The following is a 24,990-nucleotide window of genomic DNA, read 5'->3' on the forward strand; positions in this document are numbered from 1 at the left end:
TTGGGGTCATTGCTATTATTTATTATGTTTTATAATATTCAGTCAACACATAAACTAATCGATTGCTTTTAACTATTTTCCCCCATTGGTTCTTATATCTCACTACTTTTGGATTAATTTTTTTTCCAGCTGGCTAAGTATGTCTTTCTTGGTTCAAAATGATTTCTCCTGAGAATTATGAAGATACTCTTTCTTTGTTTCCCTTCATCCAGTGCAGCCAGGGGAATTGTGACAATAATTTGATTCTCTCACTGGTTTGAGGGGCGTATGTCTTTATTTACATTGATGTTCTGAAATGTCATCACGATATGTCTAGATTTGGGTATTTGAAAGTTCAACCTGCTGGACACTTAACAGACCTTTCCAATCTGAAGATGCAGGTCATTCTTTTGGCCTGGGAACTTGATTCTAATATTATTTTGAATTTTTCCTGCTTCCAATTGCCTTCATTTTCTCCTTCTAGAAATTAATTTAATAATGTATAATGATATATAACACATATGTATATTATATATAACTATGTGTGTGTATATATATAATTATATGTATGTATACACACACATACACACACACACATAGTTACTCTGTGCTATGCAGATATGAAATTAGGTTCTTCAGCTCTGCAAAGTTAATTTCCAACTGAATATCCACTTTTCATCTGCCAACATTTTGCACTTTTCTCTTACGTTCTATAGTCTCTCTTTCCTTCTTTCTGTCTTTGGGGGATTCTAGTATTACTTTAGTGAGGTTTTGAGAGGGGTCAGAGATAATGCATCCATTCTATCTGCTATGTTTAACCAGAACTATTACTGGTTTAAACAGAACCAGATTATTATTTTAATCACTGATGAATTATATATATTTTAATCTACTGATGAATTATATATATATATAGGTATTTTATGTAGAATCGTGGCATTTCTAACATCAGTGAGGTTATTTTATTTTATTTTTATACTTTGAAAAGTCAGTTTTTTTGTACCAGGTTGGTGTCTATTTTATAAAACAACTTTAGTAGTTTTCTGTCTTTTTTGTATTATGGGATAGTTTAGAATTTCAATGAAATGTAAATGTTTTAAAGAATTTAATAATAAATTACATGGTTGCAGAGTCTTTGAGGGGAAGGTATTAGTAAATTTTTCTATTTATATATCAGTTATTATTCTATAACTATTTCCGTTTTTGGTTGTATCAGCTTTCAAGGTTTATATTTCTTGGAAAGTCATCCCCTATTACTGAGGCTTTCAGTTTTATTAGTACAGACCTACGCATGAATTTTTTTCTATTTGCGTCTTTAGTGGATCAGCCAGTACTTTATTTTATTTTGTTTGATTGTTTTTGTTTGTCCTCATAAATTTTTTTATCACTTTTAATCTTTATTGGTTTTCTGATTATTCAGTTAGAAACACTAAAATGGCAATCATCTACCTCCTCATGTTGTTCAGGTGACTTTTTCCCTAAGATCTTGAGCGAAATGCATTTTTAAAAATATTTATTTATTTTGAGAGAGAGAGCACATGCACGTGCAGGGTGGGAGGTGAAGGTCAGAGGAAGAGGGAGAGAGACTCTCAAGAGACTCCCTGCTGAGCAGGGAGCCTGACACTGTGGCTCGATCTCAAGTGCTGAGCTCATGACCTGAGCAGATGTCAAGAGTTGGACGCTCAACTTACTGAGCCGCCCAGGCACCCCACGCTGAATGCATTTTTTTATAGGTATAAAAACAATTATTATACTCTAATTATATATTATACTATAGATACATTATTTTACTATATTATTATATATACTACATTATATTATACTATAGGTATTGTTATACTATAGATTATTATTGTACTATCATTATTATACTATAGATATCTTATAGCCCATGATGTCTTCTAACTTATAGTTAGCAAGTATGCTTTTTAAAATTAATTTAATATAAGTAGAGAGGCAGCATGCTTGGTGGGTATCTTAGTGATTTTAGATTACTCAAGTGATTACTCAGATAGGGGAAATTTGCTAACTATTTGAGAAAAAAAGTAAAGCTTCATCCATTAGCATACTATTGACCAATACAATAAATACACTGAGAGAGATTAACAAGGTTAAAAGAAACAATCCTAAACCAGTGGTTCCCAAATGTGGCTGCACTTTAGAATCATCTGGGGAGTTTAAAATATTCTGACCCCTAGGTTGTAGTCCAGACCAATTAAATCTGAATGTGTGGGAGTGGGAGGCAGGTATCAGTATTGTTTTAAAATCCCTGGGAGATTTTGAGGGCAGCAAAGTCTGAGAACAACTGCCCTGCAGCCTTGTTTTCTCAAAGTATGGTCTCTGACCAAGAGCATCTGCACCATGTTAGGGCTGGTTAACTATGCAGAGTATCAGGCCCCATCTCAGACTCACTGAATCAGAACCTGAATGTTAACAAATCCTAGGTGATCTGTGTGCATGTGGAATTTGAATAGCGGGTTTCTCTCTTTTTTTAATTTTTTAAAAGGTTTTATTTATTTATTTGCATTTTGGAAATAACTTTATTTTTTAAAATTTTATTTTATTATGTTATGTTAGTCACCATATATTACATCATTAGTTTTTGATGTAGTGTTCTATGATTCATTGTCTGAAAATATTTTATTTATTATTTGACAGAGAGAGAGAGCACAAGCAGGGGGAGCAGCAGAGAGAGAGGGAGAAGCAGGCTCCCCGCTGAGAGGGAGCCCCATGTGGGGCTTGATGCCGGGACCCTGAGACAATGACCTTAGCAGAAGGCAGACACTTAACCAACTGAGCCACCCAGGCGCCCCTGAATAGTGGTTCTCTAATACAGGTGTAGCAAACTAGACCCTTTGGACTATTTATTTGAATAAAACTTTATTGGAATACAGCCACGCCCATTCATTTACACACATTTACAGCAGAGTGGGACGTTGTGAGAGATCCTAAAATATTTGCTATCTGCCCATTTACACAAAGTTTGCAATGCTTCTCAACCTTGATGGCTCCTTGGAATCATCTCAGAGCTTAGAACTCCCTCTGCCTGGCTGAACCCAGGCCCATGAAGTCAGAATAGTGCAGTTACCGGTAATTCTTAAAACTTTCCAGGTGTTTGGGGCACCTGGGTGGCTCAGTCATTGAGCGTCTGCCTTCGGCTCAGGTCATGATCCCGGGGTCCTGGGATCGAGCCCCTCATCGAGCTCCCTGCTCAGCGGGAAGCCTGCTTCTCCCTCTCCCTCTCCCACTCCCCCTGCTTGTGTTCCCTCTCTCTCTCTCTGTCAAATGAATAAATAAAATCTTAAAAAAAAAAACCAAAATCTTTCCAGGTGTTTGAAATGTGCAGCCAAGGTTCAGAACCACTGCCTTAAATGTGTAAAGAGGAAAGGTTGATGCATTTAAAAAATCTGTTTTTATGTTGGAGGTGGCCATTGTTGAATTTTAACAAAAAGAAACAGTGATGGAAGACTGAAATATCAGACCATGTAACAAACTTTAGAATCTGAAAAGAAAAAAGAGAAAACCCCACCTTAAGCAAAATTTTAGACTTAGAAAAATCCTTTAAACAACATTAAAAGAAGAATGACGAACTGTGGGAGGTAATAGCATAATGTCCACAGCATAATAAAGCCCAAATATATATATATACACATATATATATTTAAAATTTTAAAATTTTAAAAAATTATTTATTTATTTTAGAAAAAGAGGTAGAGCATGAATGGGGGAAGGGACAGAGGGAGAGAGAATCCTCAAGCAGACTCCCTACTGAGTATGGAGCCCATCGCTGGGCTCTTATCCCAGGACCCTGAGATCATGACCTGAGCCAAAATCAAGAGCCAGCCACCTAACTGACTGAACCACTCAGTACCCCAACAAAGCCCAGATATATTAATAAGATGAAGACACAGGTCATCTGGCAAACGCCACTATAAAGCACTTTAAAGAAGAAAATAAGATGACTAATAATTATGTGAAAAATAATTAACTTCATTTGTTGACAGAAAAGAAACCTAAAGTAGTGATGTGCTTCTATTTGGGGCCTTTCCAGTGGTGAGACTAACTTTCCCTCCCACCCTCCCTCCCTCCTTGCTTTCTTTTCTTATCCTAGTACTCAACCTGGTGGGGATGTGGGCAGATGACCATTTACATACCGGTAGAAATACAAATTGCTAGCAGCCTTTGGCAAGAGAATCTGTTGAAAGTGCTTACTTGAGCACAGATGTCTGCAGTTGGAACTGACTGGCCGAAGTCTGTGCAGGACAGTGTTTACAAGCTTGGGCTTTGTGCAGATAGACAAATTGGGGTTGAGACCTGGCTCTGTTGCTTAAAAACTGTGTGCTGGACACGCTGTCTAGTCTGTTTATCCTTAACTATTTTCTTCTGTTGTACTTGTAAACTATAGTTAAAGGTTTTGGCATGCAAGAAGTAATTAAGAATAGTAGACAATCAATAATAGTAGATTTCATCATTGTCATCATCATTTCACCCATAATTTAAAATAACAATAATATTACATACGGTGTGTGAGTGAGTGAGTGAGTGAGTGTGTGTGTGTGTGTGTGTGTGTGTGTGTGTGTGTGTCTTTCTGGACTTTCTATTTGTCTTGTTATTTTTCTGTTGAGTTGTATATAATCCTATGCTTTTTGATTCTATGGCTTCATATGATGAAATTACCATGTATTGAGTACCTCCAATGTACCTGCATGTATTATCAGAATACTTATCCTTCTGGTACATAACCTCCAGGGTGCCTTTTTTTAAGTTTAAGTATAGTTGACATATATTAGTTTCAGGTGTACAACATAGTGATTTGACAATTATACACATCATGAAATGCTCACCATGATAAGTGTATTTACCATCTGTCATCATACAAAGTTATTACACTGTATTTTTCATCCCCATGACTTATTTATTTTATAACTAAAAGTTTGTACCTCTTAATCTCCTTCACCTATTTCTCCAGTCCCCCCACCAACCTCCCCTCTGGCAATTTGTTCTCTGTATTTATGAGTCTGTTTCTGTTTGTTTGCTTTGTTTTTTAGGTTCTATGTGTAAGTGAGATTATGTAGCCTTTGTCTTTTTCTGTCTGACTTATTTCACTTAGCATAATACTCTACATCCATCCATGTTGTCATGAATGGCAAGATTTCGTTCTTTTTGATGGCTGAGTAATATTGCATTGTATGTATATATGTGTATGTATATATATGTGTGTGTGTGTGTGACACCACATCTTCTTTATCCATTCATCTATCGATGGATACTTCAGTTGCTTCCATATCTTGACTACTGTAAATAATCCTGCAATAAACAAAGGGCTGTATATATCTTTTCAAATTAGTGTTTTCATTTTCCTTGGGTAGATACCCAGAAATGGGATTACTGGATCATATGGTATTTCTATTTTTGCAGAAACTCTACACTGTTTTCCACAGGGCCTACACCATTTTACATTTCCATCAACAGTGCATGAGGGTTCCCTTTTTTCCACATCCTCACTAATGCTTGTTATTTCTTATATTTTTGATTGTAACCATTCTGACAGGTGTGAGGTGATATCTCATTGTGGTTTTGATTTGTAGTTCCCTGATGATCAGTGATGTTGAGTGTCGTTTCATGTGTGTGTTGGCCATCTATATGTCTTTTTTGGGGAAAAAAAGTATCTAATTAGGTCCTCTGCTCATTTTTAAGTCAGATTATTTGTTTTCTTGGGTGTTTAGTTATATGAGTTCTTTCTGTATTTTGGATATTAACCCCTTCCAGATATATCATCTGCAAATATCTTCTTCCTTTCAGGAGGTTGTTTTTTTGTTCTGTTGATGGTTTTCTTTGCTGTGTAAAAGCTTTTTAGTTTGATATAGTCCCAATTGTTTATTTTTGCTTTTGTTTCCCTTGTCTGGAGAGACATATCCAGAAAAATACGGCTAAGACTGGTGTCCAAGAGATTATTGCCTATGTTTTCTTCTAGGAGTTTTATGGTTTCAAGTTTCACATTTTGGTCTTTAATCAATTTTGAGTTTATTTTTGTGTATGGTATAAAAAAGTGCCCCAGTTTTATTCCTTTGCATGTAGCTGTCCAGTTTTCCTAGCACCATTTATTGAAGAGACTGTCTTTTCCCTATTGTATATTCATACTTCCTTTGTTGTAGATTAATTGACCGTATATGCATGGATTTATTTCTGGGCTCTCTATTCTGTTCCATTGATCTCTGTGTCTGTTTTTTGTGCTGGTATCATACTATTGTGATTACTATAATTTTGTGGTTTATCTTGAAATCTGGGATTGTGACACCTCCAACTTTGTTCTTCTTTCTCAAGATTGCTTTGGCTGTTTGGCATCTCTTGTGGTTCCCTACAAATTTTAGAATTATTTGTTCTAGTTCTGTGAAAAATCCTATTGGCGTTTTGATAGGAATTGCATTGAACTTGTAAATTGCTTTGGGTAGGTTGGGCATTTTAACCATATTAATTTTTCCAATCCATGAGCATGGAATATCTTTCCATTTATTTGTGTTGTCTTCAGTTCCTTTTGTTAATATCTTACAGTTTTCAGAGTAGAGGTCTTTCACCTCCTTGGTTAAATGTATTCCTAGGTATTTTATTCTTTTGGTACAATTGTAAATGGGATTGTTTTCTTAATTTTTCTTTCTGCTATTTTGTTAGTAGCATATAGAAACACAACAGGCGTCTGTATATTGATTTTGTATCCTATAACTCACTGAATTCATTTTTCAGTTCTAATAGATTTTTAATGAAGTCTTTAGGGTTTTCTATGTATAGTAGTATGTCATCTATAAATAGTGACAGTTTTACTTCCTCCTTACCAATTTGGTTGCCTTTTATTTCCTTTTCTTGCCTGATTGCTGTGGCTAGGACTTCCAGTCCTATGTTAAATAAAAGTAATGAGAGTAGACATTTTTGTAATCTTCCCGATCTTACAGGAAAAGCTTTCAGCTTTTCACTATTGAGTATCATGTTAGTTGTGGGTTTGTCATGTATAGCCTTTATTATGATGAGGTATTTCTCTCTATACCTACTTTGTGGAGAGCTTTTATCATGAGTGGGTGTTGAATTTTTTCAAATGCTTTTTCTGCATCTGTTGAGATGACCATACCATTTTTATCTTTCATTTTGTTAATGTGATATATCATGTTGATTGATTTGTGGATATTGAAACATCCTTGGAATAAATCCCACTTGATCATGGTAAATGATTCTTTTTGTATTTTTAAATATGGTTTGCTAATATTTTGTTGAGGACCTTTGCATCTAGGTTCATCAGGGATATTGGTATGTACTTTTTTTTTTTTTTATAATATCTTTGTTTGGTTTTGGTATCAGGTAATGCTGACCTAGTAGAATGAGTTTGGAACCATTCATTTCTATTTTTTTGGAATAGTTTGAGAAAGATAGTTATTAATTCTTCTTTCAATGTTTGGTAGGATTTACCCGTGAAGCCATACAGTCCTGGACTTTTATTTGTTGGGAGTTTTTTGATTACTCATTGAATTTTGTTACTAGTAATCAGTCTGTTCTGATTTTCTATTTCTTCCCTATTTAGTCTTAGAAGACTATATGTTTCTTGGAATTTATCCATTTCTCTTAGGTTGTCCAATTTGTTGGCATATAATTTTTCATAGTAATATCTTATATTTTTTTGTATTTCTGTGGTACTGGTTGTAACTTCTCCTCTTCCTTTTTTTGTTAAAGTTTATTTATTTATTTTTTAGCAATCTCTATACACAATGGGGGGGGTTCAAACTCACAACCCCAAGATCAGGAGTTGTATGCTCTTCTGACTGAACCAGCTAAGCAGCCCCCTCTTCATTTTTTATTTTATTTATTTGCATTCTGTCCCCCTTTTCTTTTTCTCAGTGAATCTGACTAAAGTTTATCAATTTTGTATATCTTTTCAAAGAACCAGCTCTTCAGTTTCATTGATCTTTTCTATTTTTCTATTTAGTCTCTATTTCATTTATTTCCACTCTGATCTTTATTATTTCCTTCCTTCTACTAGTTTTGGGCTTTTTTGTTCTTCTTTTTCTAGTTCCTTTAGGTGTAAGGTTTGATGGTTTATTTGAGATGTTTCTTGCTTCTTGAGATAGGCCTGTATGGCTATATACTTCCTTCTTAGAACTGCTCTTGCTGCATCCCAAAGATTTTGAACCTTTGTGTCTTCAAGGTATGAGTCGAGAGATGAAGGTACTAAGACTGGGTGGAGAGCTCCAGCTCTGGTACAGTTGCAACAGAGGCTTCAGCCAATGCCATGTAGAACTCTACAGCTGGATGGCTCCTTAAGGTTGTCCCAAATGGAGGCAGGGCAGCGAGTCTTTGTCCCCACATCTACTGGTTATTGGGGGCCATATGTGGCAAGTGTGTAACCTTAGGTGAGACCTCTTCACGAGTCAGGGAAGAATAAAGATCTCTCTGGTGTGCCTGGGTGGCTCAGTCAGTTAAGTGTCTGCCTTTGGCTTAGGTCATGATCCCAGGGTCCTGAGATTGAGTCCTGCATTGAGCTCCTTGCTCAGTGGGGAGCATGCTTCTCCCTCTGCCTGCCACTCCCCCTGCTTGTGCTCTCTCTCTCTCTGACAAATAAATAAAATCTCAAAAAAAAAAAAAAAAGAATAAAGATCTCTGAAGAAGGGACCTGGGCTGTGCCTCACAATATCCACTACAGCTCATGTGTGTGTTACTCATTTAATATAGTCTCAGATATGATATAGAAGTGTTTTCTTTAGGATTCTTATAGTTAGTCATTAGTGTGATGAGCTTGCCTTTTTTCCCCTCAATGTGTGGAGTACCTATGTCTGGGTAATTCCAGCTTTCTAAACCAATGCAGAGTACAGAAAATGAGAGAACAGTCCATTTTAATTAGTTGACAATATAATGGAGAAGTTTACTATTTCTCAATATTTAAAGGAACTCACTTGAACTCATCTGTATCTTTGTGGGGGCATAAATTATGGTTTTTGGTACACACACATTTTTTTCTTTACATATTCTTCTCTATCAGAGTCATTTTATATTTTCCTAGAATATCATTTTATTTCAGAGATTTTAAGTTAGGGAATAAATGATAAGAATACAATGTTATAAAGTAAAGAAGATGAATGATTTGTCAATGAGGCATTGCCCATTCCACCTCTCCCTTTTCTTGGTCTCCTTTTTGTAATTTGAGTCGCTGTCTGTATTTCTATAGGACCTCTCTGGGTGCAGCAGAGTGACCATGGTTTGTGGCTTTTCCCTGGTTAGGATGCTTTAGGTGTCCTAAGGGTGTCAGCCCTCACCTGTCAGGTGAGCCCTCAGCGCTCATGGCTCTTTTCTTCGGGAAAAGACCACCCTGCCTGGGTGGTCTCAGTATTCTGAATTTAGAATATGTACCCTTTAACTCTCTGCTCATTCTTTTTCAAAAGGCTGATCCATTTCTTCAGTTCAGGTGGGTATTTATGGAGCACTCACCTTACGCCAGGCACAAATTTAAAACCACGAGCAGAGCAGACGCACATCCTCCCCTCATCGAGCTGATGCTATGGCTAAGGAGTCAGAGGTAAATCACTTAGGTAAATAAGGCGCTAGTGCTTCGTCATGGTGTGGAGAAAAGTAAAGTGGGCATAGGAGCAAGAATTTGGGGGGTGGAGAAGGAGGGGGCTTGCGGTTTGGGTGGGGTAGCCAGGGCAGGTCTCACTGAGGTGGCTGCATGAAGGATACCCCTGCGGGAGGTGTGGGCATGCATCCCGCGGCCATGCGGGGAAGAGAACAAGCGTGTGCCATGGTGAGGGACCCCGGGGCAGGAGTGCGCCTCTACCGGCAGAGATGGATCACGGAGGAAGGCAGCCAGGTCAGAAGGAGAAAAATGTCAGAAGCAGGAGGAGGCCCTCAGATCCGGAAGGAAATGGGGTGGCGTTGCTTTGGGTCCTTGGAGGACTTTGGCTTTTACTCTGTGTGAAATGGGGACATTGGAGGATTTTGAGCAGAGGAGAGGCGTGATCTATTTTACTTTTTACCAGGTTCATTCTGGCTGCTATGCTGAGAATCGGCCAGCAGGGTCAAGGGCAGAAAGCAGTTAGGGAGCGGAAGGGTACGTGCTTCAGACGACCATTTCTCCAGACAGTTTGGTTTAATCTAAGGATAAAATGCAGACTGCTTTCTTTTAGCACGTAGAACTTTGGTTACTCATTTGTATTAATGAAGGCCAATGCCATGAAAATGACCCACACAAGGCAGTCAAATAAAAGCCCACCATTGTTCAGCCCATGAGAATGTTCCTGCATCATCTGGGGTCGCTTTTTCTGGGACCCAGTTCTTTCTTGTCTCCATCCTGGGAAAAACTGTTCCCCTGAGAACCAGCTTGTTTTTCTCTCCTGTACATTGTTAATCTTCTAGTGTCTCCCTGCTTTTTTATTGACAAAGTGCTCAGAGCTAGATCTACAGTTCACCTCTAGCAAGAGTAGAGAACCCGTGGCTCTGCATTCACAGTGTTTCCTACCCTTATTTCCATACAGCTCCATTACAAGGGAAGCTTTTATTCTATTATATTTTTGTGAGTCACTTTAAAATGTGGGAAGCTACAGACAAATTATGGAGGATGCAAAGAGTATCACCTACAGTAAAAAGAAAAATCCAGTTCAAAGCTTGGGTCATTTTCATTCCATAAATGAAAACAAAATATATGCAAATATATATATGCGTACATAAACATAAATAAATAAATACACACACATACACACACACACAGGATTTTCAGGCTGAAACCTTTAGCAGCTTGATATATCACTAAAGCATCCTTCTGTGTCCTGACAGGTTTCCGTGCTCCTAGTCTTCTACCTCAAGTTTCTAAATGTGTTACTTTATCTCCCAGCAGTGTTTGCCGATGATGCTGGACTGAAACCAGCCATCTAGGTTGGCCTGGTTGCTTAGGACCAACAGTAGAGTTTATTAAAAATATACCCCTCAGCCTCTGCTATTCTTTCTGACTGAATGAGGCTTGAGAACTTTGAAAATATTTTGCACAAACAATATATTTTCTGGGATCCTGGGTTTTTGAAGACATTTTTTTTTTTTTGGTTTTGTTTTCTTTATTGTTGAACAAGTGCTTGACAGGTATAGAAGTCTTGGGCTAGATTCTCCTTGTCTTAAGATTCTGAGTGTTGCCCATTGTCATTTACACTTACTATTAAATCATGTAGTTTTTGTGGCATTCATGGTGACCCTCTCTCCACCCTGACACTTTATTTTTTAATTTATGTTAATACTTAAACTTTGAAGAAAAGAAAGGGCAGATATTCCTCGACATGAGTTTCTAAGAGTTGGTCATTTATTTTGCCTCTTAATCTCGAGTCCTTTTTTCCTTTCTAGAAAGTTCTTTTCGATTATGTCCCGGCCATTACTTATAATCTACAGGTTGTTTGTATTTCCCTTTGGAACATTTTATTCATGGGTTGGATTTCTGTGATCTCCCCTCCATTTCCATTTTCTTAGGTTTCATCCTTTTTGCTCCCTTTTCTTTATGTTCTCTGTGTTCTGGGATTACTTCTCAGTTTTGTTCTCTGCAGTGTTCAGCTGCGTTAAGTGAACCTTTCATCAGTTCTGTTAGGACTGTGTTTCAACTCCTGGGCCTTCAGTTCATCAACATCCCTTCTCATCTCTGTGCTTTCTGGTTTAATAAAAGTAACATAAATATCACTTGGCATAGAAGGCCAGCATCTTCTGAGAAAATCTTCTGTTCATGAAGGTAAAACCTTTTTAGATGAGAAATTTCCCTTTTGAGCTATTATCCCTTTCTCCCTCTTGTGCAGTGAGATTTTTGTTTTTTCCCCTCCTGGGCTTTGGATTAGTCCTTCCTTGCCCCCTAATGCTTGAACAAGGCGAAATCTAACTGGGTCCAATGTGGAGCTGTACAGTGGAGAACTTCCCATCTGTCTCCTTCCCTTGATCATTGCAGTGACTCCCCCAGCTTTTTCCCACCACTTCCTGCCTCATGGATGGGGGCAGAATGAAGTCTCACCCAACGGCTAAGAGCTGCCTGTCACCAATTTAGCCCACTCTGTGCTTAGCACTGCACTTGGCACGTGGGGGCGCTTGACAAGATGCTTTCCGAAAATCTGTAAAAGAAAATCCCCTTAGCAAAGGGTGTGATATTGAAACTATCTCAAAGCTGTGATAATCAGCATTTTGTAAGTAATTTTCTTACTTGATGGCCAAGCATGAAAGCACCATGAGTGACTCAGAATGTTTTTGACTCATGAATTTGATCTCAACAGAAATATATATTACCCCTGGCTATTAAAACACGACAATAATTTGTATTTTCTCTAATCCTGGATCGTAGCTTCCTTCCCGGTACCCGCCTCTCTTCTGCTGTCTAGAAATGCTGGCTCTTGATTTCCATTCAGCAGAGGTTGCCAATTTAGAAAGGACAGACATTTATCTTGATGCTTAGTAAAAGTGGAAATATATACATTTTGGATCCTGAAGTTATGCGGTGTGAGATCTTATTGATCTGATTTTTTTTTTTTTGATTGGGAGAAAAATATAGAAGTTTTCTAGAAAACAGATCACACTGTGGACTATACTCTTCATTTTATCAGCTGAAGATAAAATTAAAAAAAAATCAAATCATCAGGTTATCCGATTTGTTTGTAATCTGCTCTTAGCGTAAAGGTTACCCTCCCCCATTCCCAGGATCTTTCAGAGACAAAATCCTCTCAAAATAGTAGGTAACTTAGAAACAGTGCTTTAATTCTGAGATGGACAAGAGAGAAGCCTCATTTAACTGGGCTTTCCCCACCTTCCTCTGCAATGGCTCAAAACAGGCCTCCTTTAATGAGAAAGTTTACCAGCGGAGATTAAACCAGTCAAGAATCAGAATGAAGGACCATGTCCAAGGTACCGGATGGTTTAATCTTCTGCAAGAACTTCATATCCCTTCAACCTTGGCAGCTGTAGATCAAACGGCAGAGTGTGAACATTAAAACCACGCAGTGAGAATAATGTGTCTCTATTTCATTTCTCTTTCCAGGTTTGAGATTTTTAAGAGCTCTCAGACTGATACAGTTTTCAGAAATTTTGCAGTTTCTGAATATCCTTAAAACAAGGTAAGATGTTCCTATTCACATTTTTTTCCTTGCTCTGGCCCCCATTGCCAAGTTGTAAATATCAGGTGTTTTTGTTTTCATCATTGTAAGGTGAGAGTTCTGTTACTCTCAGAAAGAGTGCTCTAGGGGCGCCTGGGTGGCTCAGTCGTTAAGCGTCTGCCTTCGGCTCAGGTCATGATCCCAGGGTCCTATGATTGAGCCCTGCATCGGGCTCCCTGCTCAGCGGGGCCTGCTTCTCCCTCTCCCGTTCCCTCTGCTTGTGCTCTCTCTCTCTCTGTCAAATAAATAAATAAAATCTTTAAAAAAAAACCCCAAAACAGAGTGATCTAACACAGAGATCTGGAGAAAGCCCAGAGTAGGACTTGGGTTGCTCCCCTCTGCAGAGCTGGGGACTATCTGATAAACAGAGAAACAGCTGTGCATGGGGGGAAGGAGACAGTTTTGGGGGGCTGTGCGGGTTGCTTGGAAGTTGGCCATAGCATCCTGGAGAGACGGTGCCCAGTGGATGAGGAATCGAGCAGCTCATTGATTGGGAAGTCTTTGCTCCCGGGTTCTGAATCACCCCTTTATTACATCACTAAATAAGAAATTAAACCTGAACGTAAAAGCAAGGGAAGCAGTGCTCTTTGAGAGAGACAATCAGAAACCTCATACTACAAACAGAAAATCATTTCATTTCAAAGTGCATTTTGGATGTTCACTTTATAGCCAGGGTAGTCCCTGGGGCTTGCTCTGTGAATTGCCTTTTGGGGAATACCTAAAAATCTCCTGCCGAATGCACCGTGACGACTTCTGTTAACTGTGTCATGATCTGGAAAACACTACTGGACCAGGAGGAAAAATCCCCTAGAGATCCCTTTCCTGATGACCTGCGGGTTTGCAGAGCTGGCCCGAAACCAGGCTGCCTTGATGAATAAACTAATAAAAGAGGTTAGACGTCCTCTAATGGAGAATAAGTACAGGCCATAAATTTCTCTTATAGGAAATTACACTTTAAGAAGCTCACTGCTAATGTTCCATTTCCTCTTAGGTTGACGTGTTTGATAAATGATTAAAAACAGGACACTTCTGGATTTTGTGATTTATAATTAATACACCTGCATTTTGGGAGCCTTGGATTCAGCATCGTTTTCCCAGTCACTGAGGCTGGGGACTTAGTTTGCCAAACCTGTCACTGCCAACACATGCGACAGGCTATTGGCCTCCCTCTTTGGGGTTTGTGTTTTCTTGTTTATTTTGGTTTGTCTTTTTAATTTATTTTTAATTTATTTTTATTTATTATTATTATTTTTTGGATATTTTAGTTTGTTTTAATTCCACATCGGTTTCTCCTCGATAACTATTCATCTGTGTGCATGTGGGGTAAATTCGCTTTCTGTTAGCCAAGGTAAGAAGCAAACGAGCATCTACTACAGTAGAAGTCCTGTCTAGTGTGTCCCAACCACGCTGCATTTCTATTACCCTGGGGTGAACATTTATTGATGTTCCATTTAATAGTACGTAGTATTACTAATATTGAGTGAATATTGTTATTCTTCCTATTTCTTCTGGGCGACAGGAACCTTTCTTGGCTCCTTCTCCCTTTTTATGGCTCTTCTGGGCAATGGACTCATACTACTCTTGAAATTAAAAGTATCGATAAACTAGTGGCCCTCCACGCTTACCTTTGTCACAATTGCCCCACTAAACTATATTTTTTAGGGTAGAACCGGTGTGTACCCAGGGCCAAGCGCAGGGAGTGTATTTAAGAGACACTTGTTTTTTCCAGTGTGGAAGGTGTTATGTGGAGTTAACCACACTCCCAAATGTGATATAAGGCCCCTCGTTCCCTGGTTTGTGTGTACATTATAAGTTGGGGGGGGTTTAATGCTCTGACACCAGTGTTTTAAGAGTGTGCCATTACTCCAAGGAATAACGTGGAAAGAAAACTGTTCTCATTTTCCTTGCATTCCATATGGACCATTTTTGGACTTGGGAGAACAATAAGCCAGGTGAATAAAGTATCTTTTCCTGGACTTTTATGAAGAGACCCACCAATTTCCCATTCCTTGGAGAAGCTTCCTTTCTGTTCGGTGCAGAAAATAGCACTAACACCCCCGGTGATAACCGCACAGTTAGGGTGGTTCATTCTCCCAGTGCACAGGGGAGAGAGCCAAAGCATCCAGCTAGGGAGAGAGGTGACTATAAGTCGGGAGAGAGTGGCCTTAGAGAGGGTCCCCGGGGTGGCAGGCTGCTGGGTGTCTGCTCTCCTGAGACCCAAACAGCATTTCCCCAGCACCCCACTTCCCACCCAGTTAAACTCTTTCTGTGGTGGAGGGGGTTTTCTGCACAACCCCACAACTTGGATTATCCCAGTGCCTGTTGCTTATGCAGGTGACTGAGTTAATTCAACAAGCCCGAATTGAGTGTCCATTCGTACCAGTGGCCAGGCAGGTGCCAGAGTAGCATCCTGCTGTCAGAGAGCACAAGGAGAGGGAGAGCCAGCAGGACCTGTGGTGGGTTGGTGCTGGGACACAGGTACATCAGGGGGCAGTGAGGCATGGAGGAGAGGAATGAAACCAGGCTTGACACCAGTGTACGGTAGTCAAGCCTTTTTTCAAGGAAAAGGGATTGTCTTAGGTAAGCTTCCTAGAAAACTAGGTGTCGTCCATGTGGGGCTGGGCTTGGGCAGGTGAGGGCCAGAGAAAGGCAGTGCTGACCTCCAGTCACAGAAGTTGCGAAAGCACACAGGTGAGAGAAATTGTTCCTTGGGGGAGCTTTGAGTAATCCTGTGGGCCTGTATACTGGGGGCTTTGTGCTAGGAAAACAGAGATGACATTAGGAGGGCCTGCAAGGGCCAGATCCCAGACTCGGAAGAAAACCTGACTTAATTGTAAGAACTCTAGAGGCTTTAGACCAACTCTCTGAGCCCATTCTCTCTCCTTCCCTCTGTGCACCCCCGAGCCCAGATCCTGAAGGCTCTGATGCCGAGAAGAGGAAACCTTGACTTTTATAGGGCTTTGGACACAGCTTATTTTCTGGTGACTCCTCTGTACTCTGCTGTGTTCACAGTGACCTTCCAGGAGGGTGGGTGCAGCCCTGGAATCTTCTCTAGGGGGTTTTGTCTGGCTTTCTCCGGTGGCCAATCCCCACCACCGATCTGTGGCATTAGGTAGGGATAGAGACTTTGCAAATGTGATTTGAAATAATGGCTTGAAATTGCAGTTTCATTTTCTGTCCTTTGGCTGCCTTGCTTTGCAAAGAGCTGGAAGAAACAGAGCGGAGAAGTATATGGGGGAGAGAGAGAGAGAGAATTAAGTGGGCAGCAAAGGAAACTGGAGTGAACAGAATGACAGAGAAAACGCAGATAAAAGAAACAAGTCACAGTGATGGGACAGCATCAGGGCCATTCCTTAAACTGCCAGCCAACAGGGCAGCCTACCGTGCTCCTTGTCTGGAAAATGGCCTATTGAGGGGGACAGGGTCCCTTCCATGTCATTGTCTGAGCTTTTGACAGTGCCTCAGTGGCCCTGCATACTGACGAGCAGACTCACAGAGGAGATGACACGTAATTATTCTACACTCAGAGCAAAATAAGTAGCTCGGTTTTAAAGCCTGTCATTCCACATCTCATTTGATGTGTACATGTTGATGATGAAAACGTGGGTCATCCAACAATTTGTTTTAAATGGCAATGGCCTTACTAATTATTAAAGTAGACTATGCTTGGGGCTCAGTCGGTTAAGCATCCAACTCTTGATTTCAGCTCAGGTCATGATCTCAGGGTCGTGAGATCGAGCCGGGTCTGTGCTGGGTGTGGAGCCTGCTTGGGATTCTCTCTCTCCCTCTCTCTCTGCCCCTCCCCACCCTGTGCTGTCTCTCTAAAAAAAATAATAAGATGTAGAAAAGCATAAAGGATAAAGTAAAACTTCCCCAACCCCACCTGTGGTTGAGACAAACATTACTAATATTCTCCCATATCACTTTTATTTCCCGCAGAGTATTCCATGATATGTGTGCACCGTCATTTACCTAACCCACACATTTTGGGGGAACATTTGGAGAACTAAAATCACTGTACTACAAATATGATCTTGGAAATGGCTCCAAGGTTAAGTTCTTAAAAAAGAGTATTTATTATGGAGATGGCAAGGGGTTGTCCGGGTGGAGGCCATACCATGAAGGCTCTTACGCATCATGGATTTAACTTGGAGAACGAGAAGGAATCACTGAAGGGTTTAAGTAGGACAGGAATGTGGTCAGATTTACATTTTAGAAAGATCTACTAGTCCACCGATCGTATGATGGGTTTGAAGCATCTAAGACTGGAGACCGTTAGACCAGTCAGGGCAGTAGTCCAGGCAAGCAGTACCAGGAACTGGCCTTGAGCAGTGCAGGTCGGGGTAGGGAGCACAAAGAGGGGTGGAGAGGTATTTAAGGGGCAGAATTGACGGAACCTGGTTTTGCTTATAGTTCAGACCATTTATCTCAATTTGATCTTATCCTGTTGACTTTTCAGGGGTGGGATCTTACATCTGTGCAGCAAAGGTAACAATAAAAAAAAATAAAGCCACTGACACCTGGCTGTACCCTAAGCCACAAAGGAGGAAAATAGTGGACAAACCGAACAGGGACAGATTTGCCCTTTTTTGTAGAAAATGGATGCCATTTTTCAGTGTTAACCAAGACATGTCTTGTTAAATACAGTGAGGGCAAAGATGGTGCACACTAGCTCTGGGTTTGTAGCTATACTTTCAGAAAGAGACAGACTTTCTCTCTTCCAGTATGTACGTGGTCCTGGAAAGGTCTCTGATCTACAGGGACAGTAAGATATCTGTGCCTGCCCTTGGATAGTTCATTGTATCTAGTAATGTAAATTTCTCTCATGGCAATTGAGAACTCATGAGTTGGGGACCCAGAAATGATAATGGACAACATAAAAATGATTTTCTTTAGATGAGTTAGGTTCTCATGATAAGGTCACAGTCCATCCCTCCCTCAAGGCACGAGAAAGGGGCTTGAATCTGAATGGTTCCAATCATTCTAATCGCAGGGAAGTTCATGTTTGGCTCAGACCCATGGCCTTGGTCACGAACCTATGTCTATTTCCAGTGGCCCTTTAGCCATGCAGAGCACACAAATTACCCCTGCTACCCTCTCCTTCCTCCCAAGGAGCCCTGTGCAAACTGATAAGGTTCAAATTTCAGAGTATGGACAAAGTCCACTAAGAGTTAATCTTTCAGAGGGCTTTTAGATGATTGTCTGGTTGTACATTTTAATTTGGAAAGCAAATTCCTAATACTAGTGATCTGTAATGATGCTAATGCCATAAAAATAATCAGATTTCAGTGCTGAATATGGACTCTTTCAGCAACAATGATAAACTGTTCTAGGCACAGGCAGAATTCCCTTAAGCACTATTAATGTCATTATGGCAATCATTTAGAAATTAATAATCATCATATTTAGGTTGTTTTTCCAAAGCACCAAGAGGCTCAAAGGCTACGATAGTTTTAATATCTCAAGAGGGCTCCACATAGTGATTGGTGGGGCACTGCTTTGTTCAGGTTCCAAGGATCTGGGAGTGTGTAAGTGAATCAACTTGGTATTTATCCTTTTGGAAGATGAATACAGATTTTCCTCGACTTATAATGGGCTTACATCTGGATGAACTCATCGTAAGTTGGAAATATCCTAAGTCAAAGATGCATTTGATACACCTGACCTCTCGAACATCATAGCTTAGCCTAGCCTACCTTAAATGTGCTCACAAAACTTAAATTAGCCTATACCTGGGCAAAACCATCTAACCCAAGCCTATTTCATAATAAAGTGCTGAATATCTCTTGTAATTTGTTGAATTCTGTACCAGAAGTGAAAACCAGTGGTTGTGTGTCGGTTGTTTGCTCTGGTGATCACCTGGCTGACAGGGGGCTGCAGCTCATTGCCATGGCCCAGGATCACAAGAGAAATCACGTGCCTATCACTAGTCCAGGAAAAGACTGAAATTCAAAACTCAAATTCTAGTTTCTCTGAAGGCATATGGCTTTCACACCATTGTAAAGTCAAAAAATTGTAGGTTGAACCCTTGTGAAGTCAAGGATTATATGTACATGCTTCTCTGAGATACCAGCCTACATGTTCCTCATCTCCTTCTCCCTCTCCTATGTTAGCTCGCACCTTGGAGGACTCACACGGTAGAGGCACAGAGGTTTTGCTGTAGTTTGGCTTCCCATTGAGAAATTAGTTGGGAGCAGGATATAGTGATGTTCCAGCTGCAACAATGTTCAGTTCATTGGTTACCAGAGTTGCTTCTCCTGATGGCTCATTGGGTGGATGCCTTATACCCATACATTTTATTTCTACTCTGACAGTCTCTGGTTGGGGTGGGGGCGTCCTTCAAGAGCAAGAATGCTCTGGAAGTCCAGTACGTAGGCCTCTGGGGCTGATAGGCTGGTCCAGGGAACAGAAAGGCAAGAATTATGGTATCTCTCTGCTCTCAGGAGAAGCTTAAATAGAAGATTTTAAACATTATTTTGGTGAGTGGGTGGTCTCCAGTCACAGCTCCAGAAACTACCTAGAGGTGGTTGCATGACCCATGGTAGCATCTGGAAAAAGGGACAAAGGCCAGGATTTAAGCAATCTGTGCTTGCCCTTGTAAGTGCCAGGTCCATCCAGAACTTGCAGAGCCATGGAACTAACCATACTGTTGAGCACAGTTGGTGGTGGTACAGGGTCCGCCCTCTTTTTTTAGGTAGGGATAGTCCCAACCTACTTTATAGACCTGATCAATTGTTAGATTCTCAGAGAGCATTTTGGATATTGACCCCTTCTGTTGTGGGCAGATGGCTTTAATTGTGAGGGCAGAGTCTACTTTGAATTGGCCTTGGTAATGACTAGGATTCAAGTCAGAATTGGACATGTCTGGATCCAGGGGTTCAGAGTCTCTCATCAGGATTCTGCTTCTCTCTTTATCTCTTTTAGGTGACACTCTCAGGCAGTCTTTCTCCAGGGCAGATGGGCTTGTAGAGCCCAAGACTTTTATTTTTTGCACCTGAATCTCGGGAGGACTTAGATTCTTTCTCTCTCACTCCGTTCCTAAAAAATGCTTCTGATGAGCCCTACTTCGTGGCCCTTTTAGAGCCAAGAGTTCCTCCGTTGGCGAGTGTGGCTCAGGCCACCCCGGTAGAGAGAGAGGTGGGAGCCTTTGAGTGACACCCCACCTAGGTCAGAGGCTGAAGACAGGACTGTCCTTGAGGAAGGGAGGTGAGACCAACCCAAGAGCAATAGAAAGAGAGCTCTGTACTGCTTCTCCAAATTATTGTGTTAATGAGGCTTTGGATCAGACAGGCCTGGTTCGAATATTAACCCCACCACCTGCCAAACATGTCTTCTCAGGCAAGCTGCTTAAGTACACCAAGCCTCAGTTTCCTTATTTAGTTAGCAGAAACAGTGATAGTACCTGTATCAAAAGATAGAATGGTAAAAATCTGAAGAAAATGAAGAACCCAACATAATGCCTAGCACATATAATAGGGACTCAATAAATACTGGCAATTTTTATAGGCAACTCTTATAACCTGGTAACTCTTGAGATGCCGAAGAATGACAGAATGGACATTTTTATTGTTTTTCTGTTTTTGAACCAGAAGGAAGTCATTCCACACATTTCAAAAGATCAGTATCAAACAAATTTTAAAATATTTGGCTATATTTTCCTTGAATTGTCAGAACCAACTCTAGAAAAAACTAAGACCACAGGTTCCTCTGCTCTGCTCAATTCCATAAAGAAAAGAAGATTGAAGAAAAAGGCAAGCTGGACTCTGGCCTTGTCCCTGTTCTAGAACTGCTGATCTGGCCTCCACCGAGGGGATCTTCCTTCAACCCCCGGGCTACCCTGGACCGTAGCCCCCTCCTGCCTTCTTCCACATGGTGACCCCAGTGTAGATGTAGTTACCAGAATTTTTCTTTTCCATTCTTTTTTTTTTTCTGGCCATTCAAGAGGTTAATCAGTATCTCCAGAGAGTCTCACCTCACTGGGGCAGCTCTCTCTGACCTTTTCATATCCTGTGCGGGGGCATGGGGCGGACACAGAAGACTGTGACAGACACTAGTCTATGACTTTGTAGGCCAAAGGCCAAGAGGACTTGGTAGTGGCCAAGAGGGTAGACTCTGGCCAAACTGCCCCGGCTCACATTCCAACTCTGCTGCTTTACTGTGTGAGTTTGGGTCTGGGTGACATCACAGAGTTGTCATGAAGAGTAGAGGAGTGAATACACTCAAAACACTTAGAATGGTGAGCACGGTTCCCCATGAGAAAGAAGTAGGAAAGGGCAGAGAACAATCAATCAAGAATGATGGACTGAACCACCTGTCGGTGGCATTACGCCACTATAGGGAGCCTGAGAGAGGTGGAAAATAAAGTTTGTTTCCGCAAGATGCAGCCAGGAACACAAGAGACAAACAGCAATCTAAAACGACATTACAAAAGATGTGTTAACACAATGGGATTGATTCCCAATGAGTGGCCGCAAGTAAGAGCCAGGAGGAGTCACTTTGTATCGCAGGTGCAGGGACCACTTTAACAAGGACCTGGGGATTGAACCAGGCTCTGAAGAAAGGGAAATATTTGCAAAGATGGAAAAGACCCTCTTTGGTAGTAGTATAAACAGACATAGGACACAAGTTTGGCTGTGAGGGAGGTTTCAAGAGTTGATGTTGAAGAGGTGGTAGGTGAGCCTGAACCTTCAGCAGGTGTTGAGGACGGAAGGAGTTTGGACATAACATTTTAGTCAACAGGGAGCCTTTGGATAGGGAAGTGACCTGCTAACAACAGCGTTCAAGGAACTGGACCCCAGCGGGAGTAAATGGGGTGAAGCTAAGAGGGAAGAGTACAGGGGGAGGGATGAGTTCACTCAGGATTTATGCATTAAAGGCCGTACTATGTGCCAGGGACTCACTACACTCATGGGATCCAGACAGACAAGGCCTCTGCTTTCGGGGTGCTTAAACTTTAGTGAGTCCCGGCTGATCCACTCAAGGAACACTGGTGGATGCTGACATTGTTAGGCAGGAGGTTGTGAGGGAACAGGGTATTCATATAGTCTCAGATTCTCACTGCGTAGATGACATATTAATTACAAAGGGAAGTGAGCTCCTTCCAAAGGGAAGTGGCAAGATTTCATGTTCCCACCTTAACCAACTGACTAGACCTAGTGTAATTGAGTGGAAATTTCCTGATGTGATGACAACCCAGGCAGATATTCTTAACAGAACCATTTAAACAGGATCTACTCATGGGGGAACAATCAGACAAATCCAGAATATGGGACATTCTATAAGACAGTTGACCTGAGTGCACAGAAAATTAAATGTTCTGGAGAACAAACAAAAAGGGCAGGGGGGCAGATGAAAGGAGAACAAAGCAGGGGTTGGCAAACTATATAGTACAAGGGCTAATCCAGCCCATAGCCTGTTTTTGTAAATAAAGTTTTATTGGAACACAGACACATCCATTCTCTTACTGACTTTTATGCTATAGCAGCAAAATAGGATAGCTGCCACAGAGATTCTGTGACCCACAAAGCCTAAAAAAAGTTTCCTGACCCTTGGAATAAAGAAAGCAACATAATAGCCAAATGCGATGCCCGGATCTTGGTTGGTTCCTGCATCAAGGTGAAAGAATGAAAACATCATTAAATAATTTCAGGGCAACTGGAGAGATTTAAAGAAAGAGTGCATTTTAGATGACATTCCTGAATTCACCTGAATTTTCTTGGGCATGACAACTGTTGCATGGTATCCTTAGGTGTTAAATGCTAAAGTATTTAAGGGTTGTGTCATGATGTCTACAATGTACTTGTAAATTGTACAGCCAAAAAAAAAAAAAAAAGAGAGAGAGAAAAAGAGAAAAGAAAAAGAATACGAAGAAAATGTCCAAAATACTAATTGCTTACTCTAGAAGAATGGCATATAGGTGTTTATATACTGTTCTTTCCATATTTCTGTAGACATAAAAATTTTCAAAATAAAATTTAAAGTTAAACCCAAGAGAGGGGTTAATTTAGGGGTCACTTTTAGTGACCCAGAGGTCATTTTTCTATTGGCTCTGTCCCTACCTACCAACACTGTCTTCTGGGACCTTCCCTTATGATGGAGGAAGCCCTGGGGAGTAGAGGTGGGCTACCTGTCCCCTAAAGATTGCTGTCACTCTGGAAGGCAGCCCGAACATAGTCTTCTCTTGTAACTTGGGGATTTTGCTTGTTGTCTCTTTTGCACAGTAATTCCATCAAGCTGGTGAATCTGCTCTCCATATTTATCAGCACATGGCTAACTGCAGCCGGGTTCATCCATTTGGTAAGTACCCTTGACGATGCTTCAGCTCTGGCTTTTCTGCAGTAAATCTGTCCCTGCGTCATTTTATTGCTTGAAATTTTTCTCCCTGAAGAGAAACTTCAGCCTCGCTGCAGAATGTAGGAGGAGAAGCAACTGCACAATTGTCTGGGTTTCCAACCCTTTTACCCAAAACTAGTTCCAAATGGTGAATGATGTTCGCTTCATTAACCTGCATTTTTCAGCTCACTGGTTGGGTGGGTTTTTCCCTCTGTCTGCAGTAACCCCATTCAGCCACAAGATGGCAGTGCTTCCTCAGCCAACACTTGAAAGGTCTTGACAAGGTTGGGAGTTTGACCCTTAGCTCTTAAGAAACAACAAATTCACATCCCTCAATTTCTCTCTACTTACCCCTTACAAAAAGCCACCTTTGATTCTTTTGCCTGATTACTTGTCAAGTTATTTTGTATCTCCAAAACGTTAATTCTTTTAAATTAATGACTCTTTGAAAGGTTTCCATTATCAAGTCAAGCTCTTCTCACCTCCTCAAGGCAGACCTTTATTCCTGCTTTTAGGGACCACAGCTTTTGTTGGAAGCGTGTTTCATACAAACACAAATTGTTAAAACCGGAAGGAGCCTCATCTAACTCTGAAGCTTTGAGTAAAGGTGCCTTTCCCTTGCTGAGACTCTATCTGTGTTAAGGGGCAGAGGGATGCCTTTAATTACCTCCCATCATCAGGATTTATGTAATTATCATGGGAGGCAGGCCTGGGATGGAAGCCGGGGGGCGGGGGGGGGGGGGGGGGGGGGCGTGGGGAGGGGGCTCTCATTCAGTCACTAGATCTGAGGGCTTCCCCACCCACCCTTTTATGCTGATGGAGTTCTTGGCTGAAATCACTCTTAGTAGGTAATCACCCTAATCACCATGTATGGTCTTCAGTATTTCCATGAGGTGAGCTCACCTTACATTTTGTGACGTAGCTTCTGCTCCACCAAGAAACCTCCATGAAAATGGCACGTTGAGCTCAAGAAGTGATGTGCGAAATAGTCTAGGTTTTGGAAACTTTCTGCAGAGGAAGAACCAGAGGCTCGGTGGATTGGGGGCCTGGAGGCTGGCTGCCCACGTGGGCCATGCTGGTGGATCATAGGCACTGCCCATGCACTGTACTGCAGGGCTGGGATCTGGGGTAGACCTGGAGATCCAGCCCACATTTCTCCCTCTCTCCTGAGAGTAGTAGCTAGAGTATCTCTCCTGCCTCCCTCACAGCTTTGTTGGTGGATCATATCGATGGGAACGTGAGGTAGTTTGTAAAGTTGGGCACACTGCACCCCTGGGGAAAAAGGGCTCCCAGTTCATACCCTCCCCTTGGGTTTAAGTATTGCCTCTGGCTGATTCACCAACTGCAGAGTCCAGTTGTTGCTACAGAAATCGGAAACTGTCTGTTGCACAAAGCTGAAACTCTTTACTATCTGGTCCTTTACAGAGAAAGCTTGCTGACCCTCCATCTAAGGGGTTGCACAAAAGCAAATTGTTCTCACGAGCTCAATTTTTTTGCGCTCAGGGAAATCCCTGCCCTTTGCAGGGTAGAAGAGCCATCC

At 41.1% G+C, this 24,990-nt stretch overlaps 1 protein-coding gene across 14 annotated transcripts in view; it reads left to right on the top strand.

Annotated features, from left to right (window-relative positions):
* KCNMA1 (potassium calcium-activated channel subfamily M alpha 1) overlaps positions 1–24,990 on the top strand; it is a 746,792-nt gene that overhangs the window by 492,966 nt on the left and 228,836 nt on the right. For all 14 annotated transcript variants that reach the window (XR_012374213.1, XM_073878759.1, XM_073878761.1 and 11 more), the window contains exons 6-7: positions 13,004–13,079; positions 23,339–23,414. Coding sequence is in view for 13 of the 14 variants with exons in the window: in XM_073878759.1 (XP_073734860.1) it covers positions 13,004–13,079; positions 23,339–23,414 (152 nt within the window). In the remaining variant the exon portion in view is untranslated. The remainder of the gene's footprint in view (positions 1–13,003; positions 13,080–23,338; positions 23,415–24,990) is intronic.

This window comes from Callorhinus ursinus, unplaced genomic scaffold (assembly GCF_003265705.2).
Source record: "Callorhinus ursinus isolate GAN/ISIS: 27379988/994484 unplaced genomic scaffold, GSC_fseal_2.0 scaffold31, whole genome shotgun sequence".
NCBI lineage: Eukaryota > Metazoa > Chordata > Mammalia > Carnivora > Otariidae > Callorhinus > Callorhinus ursinus.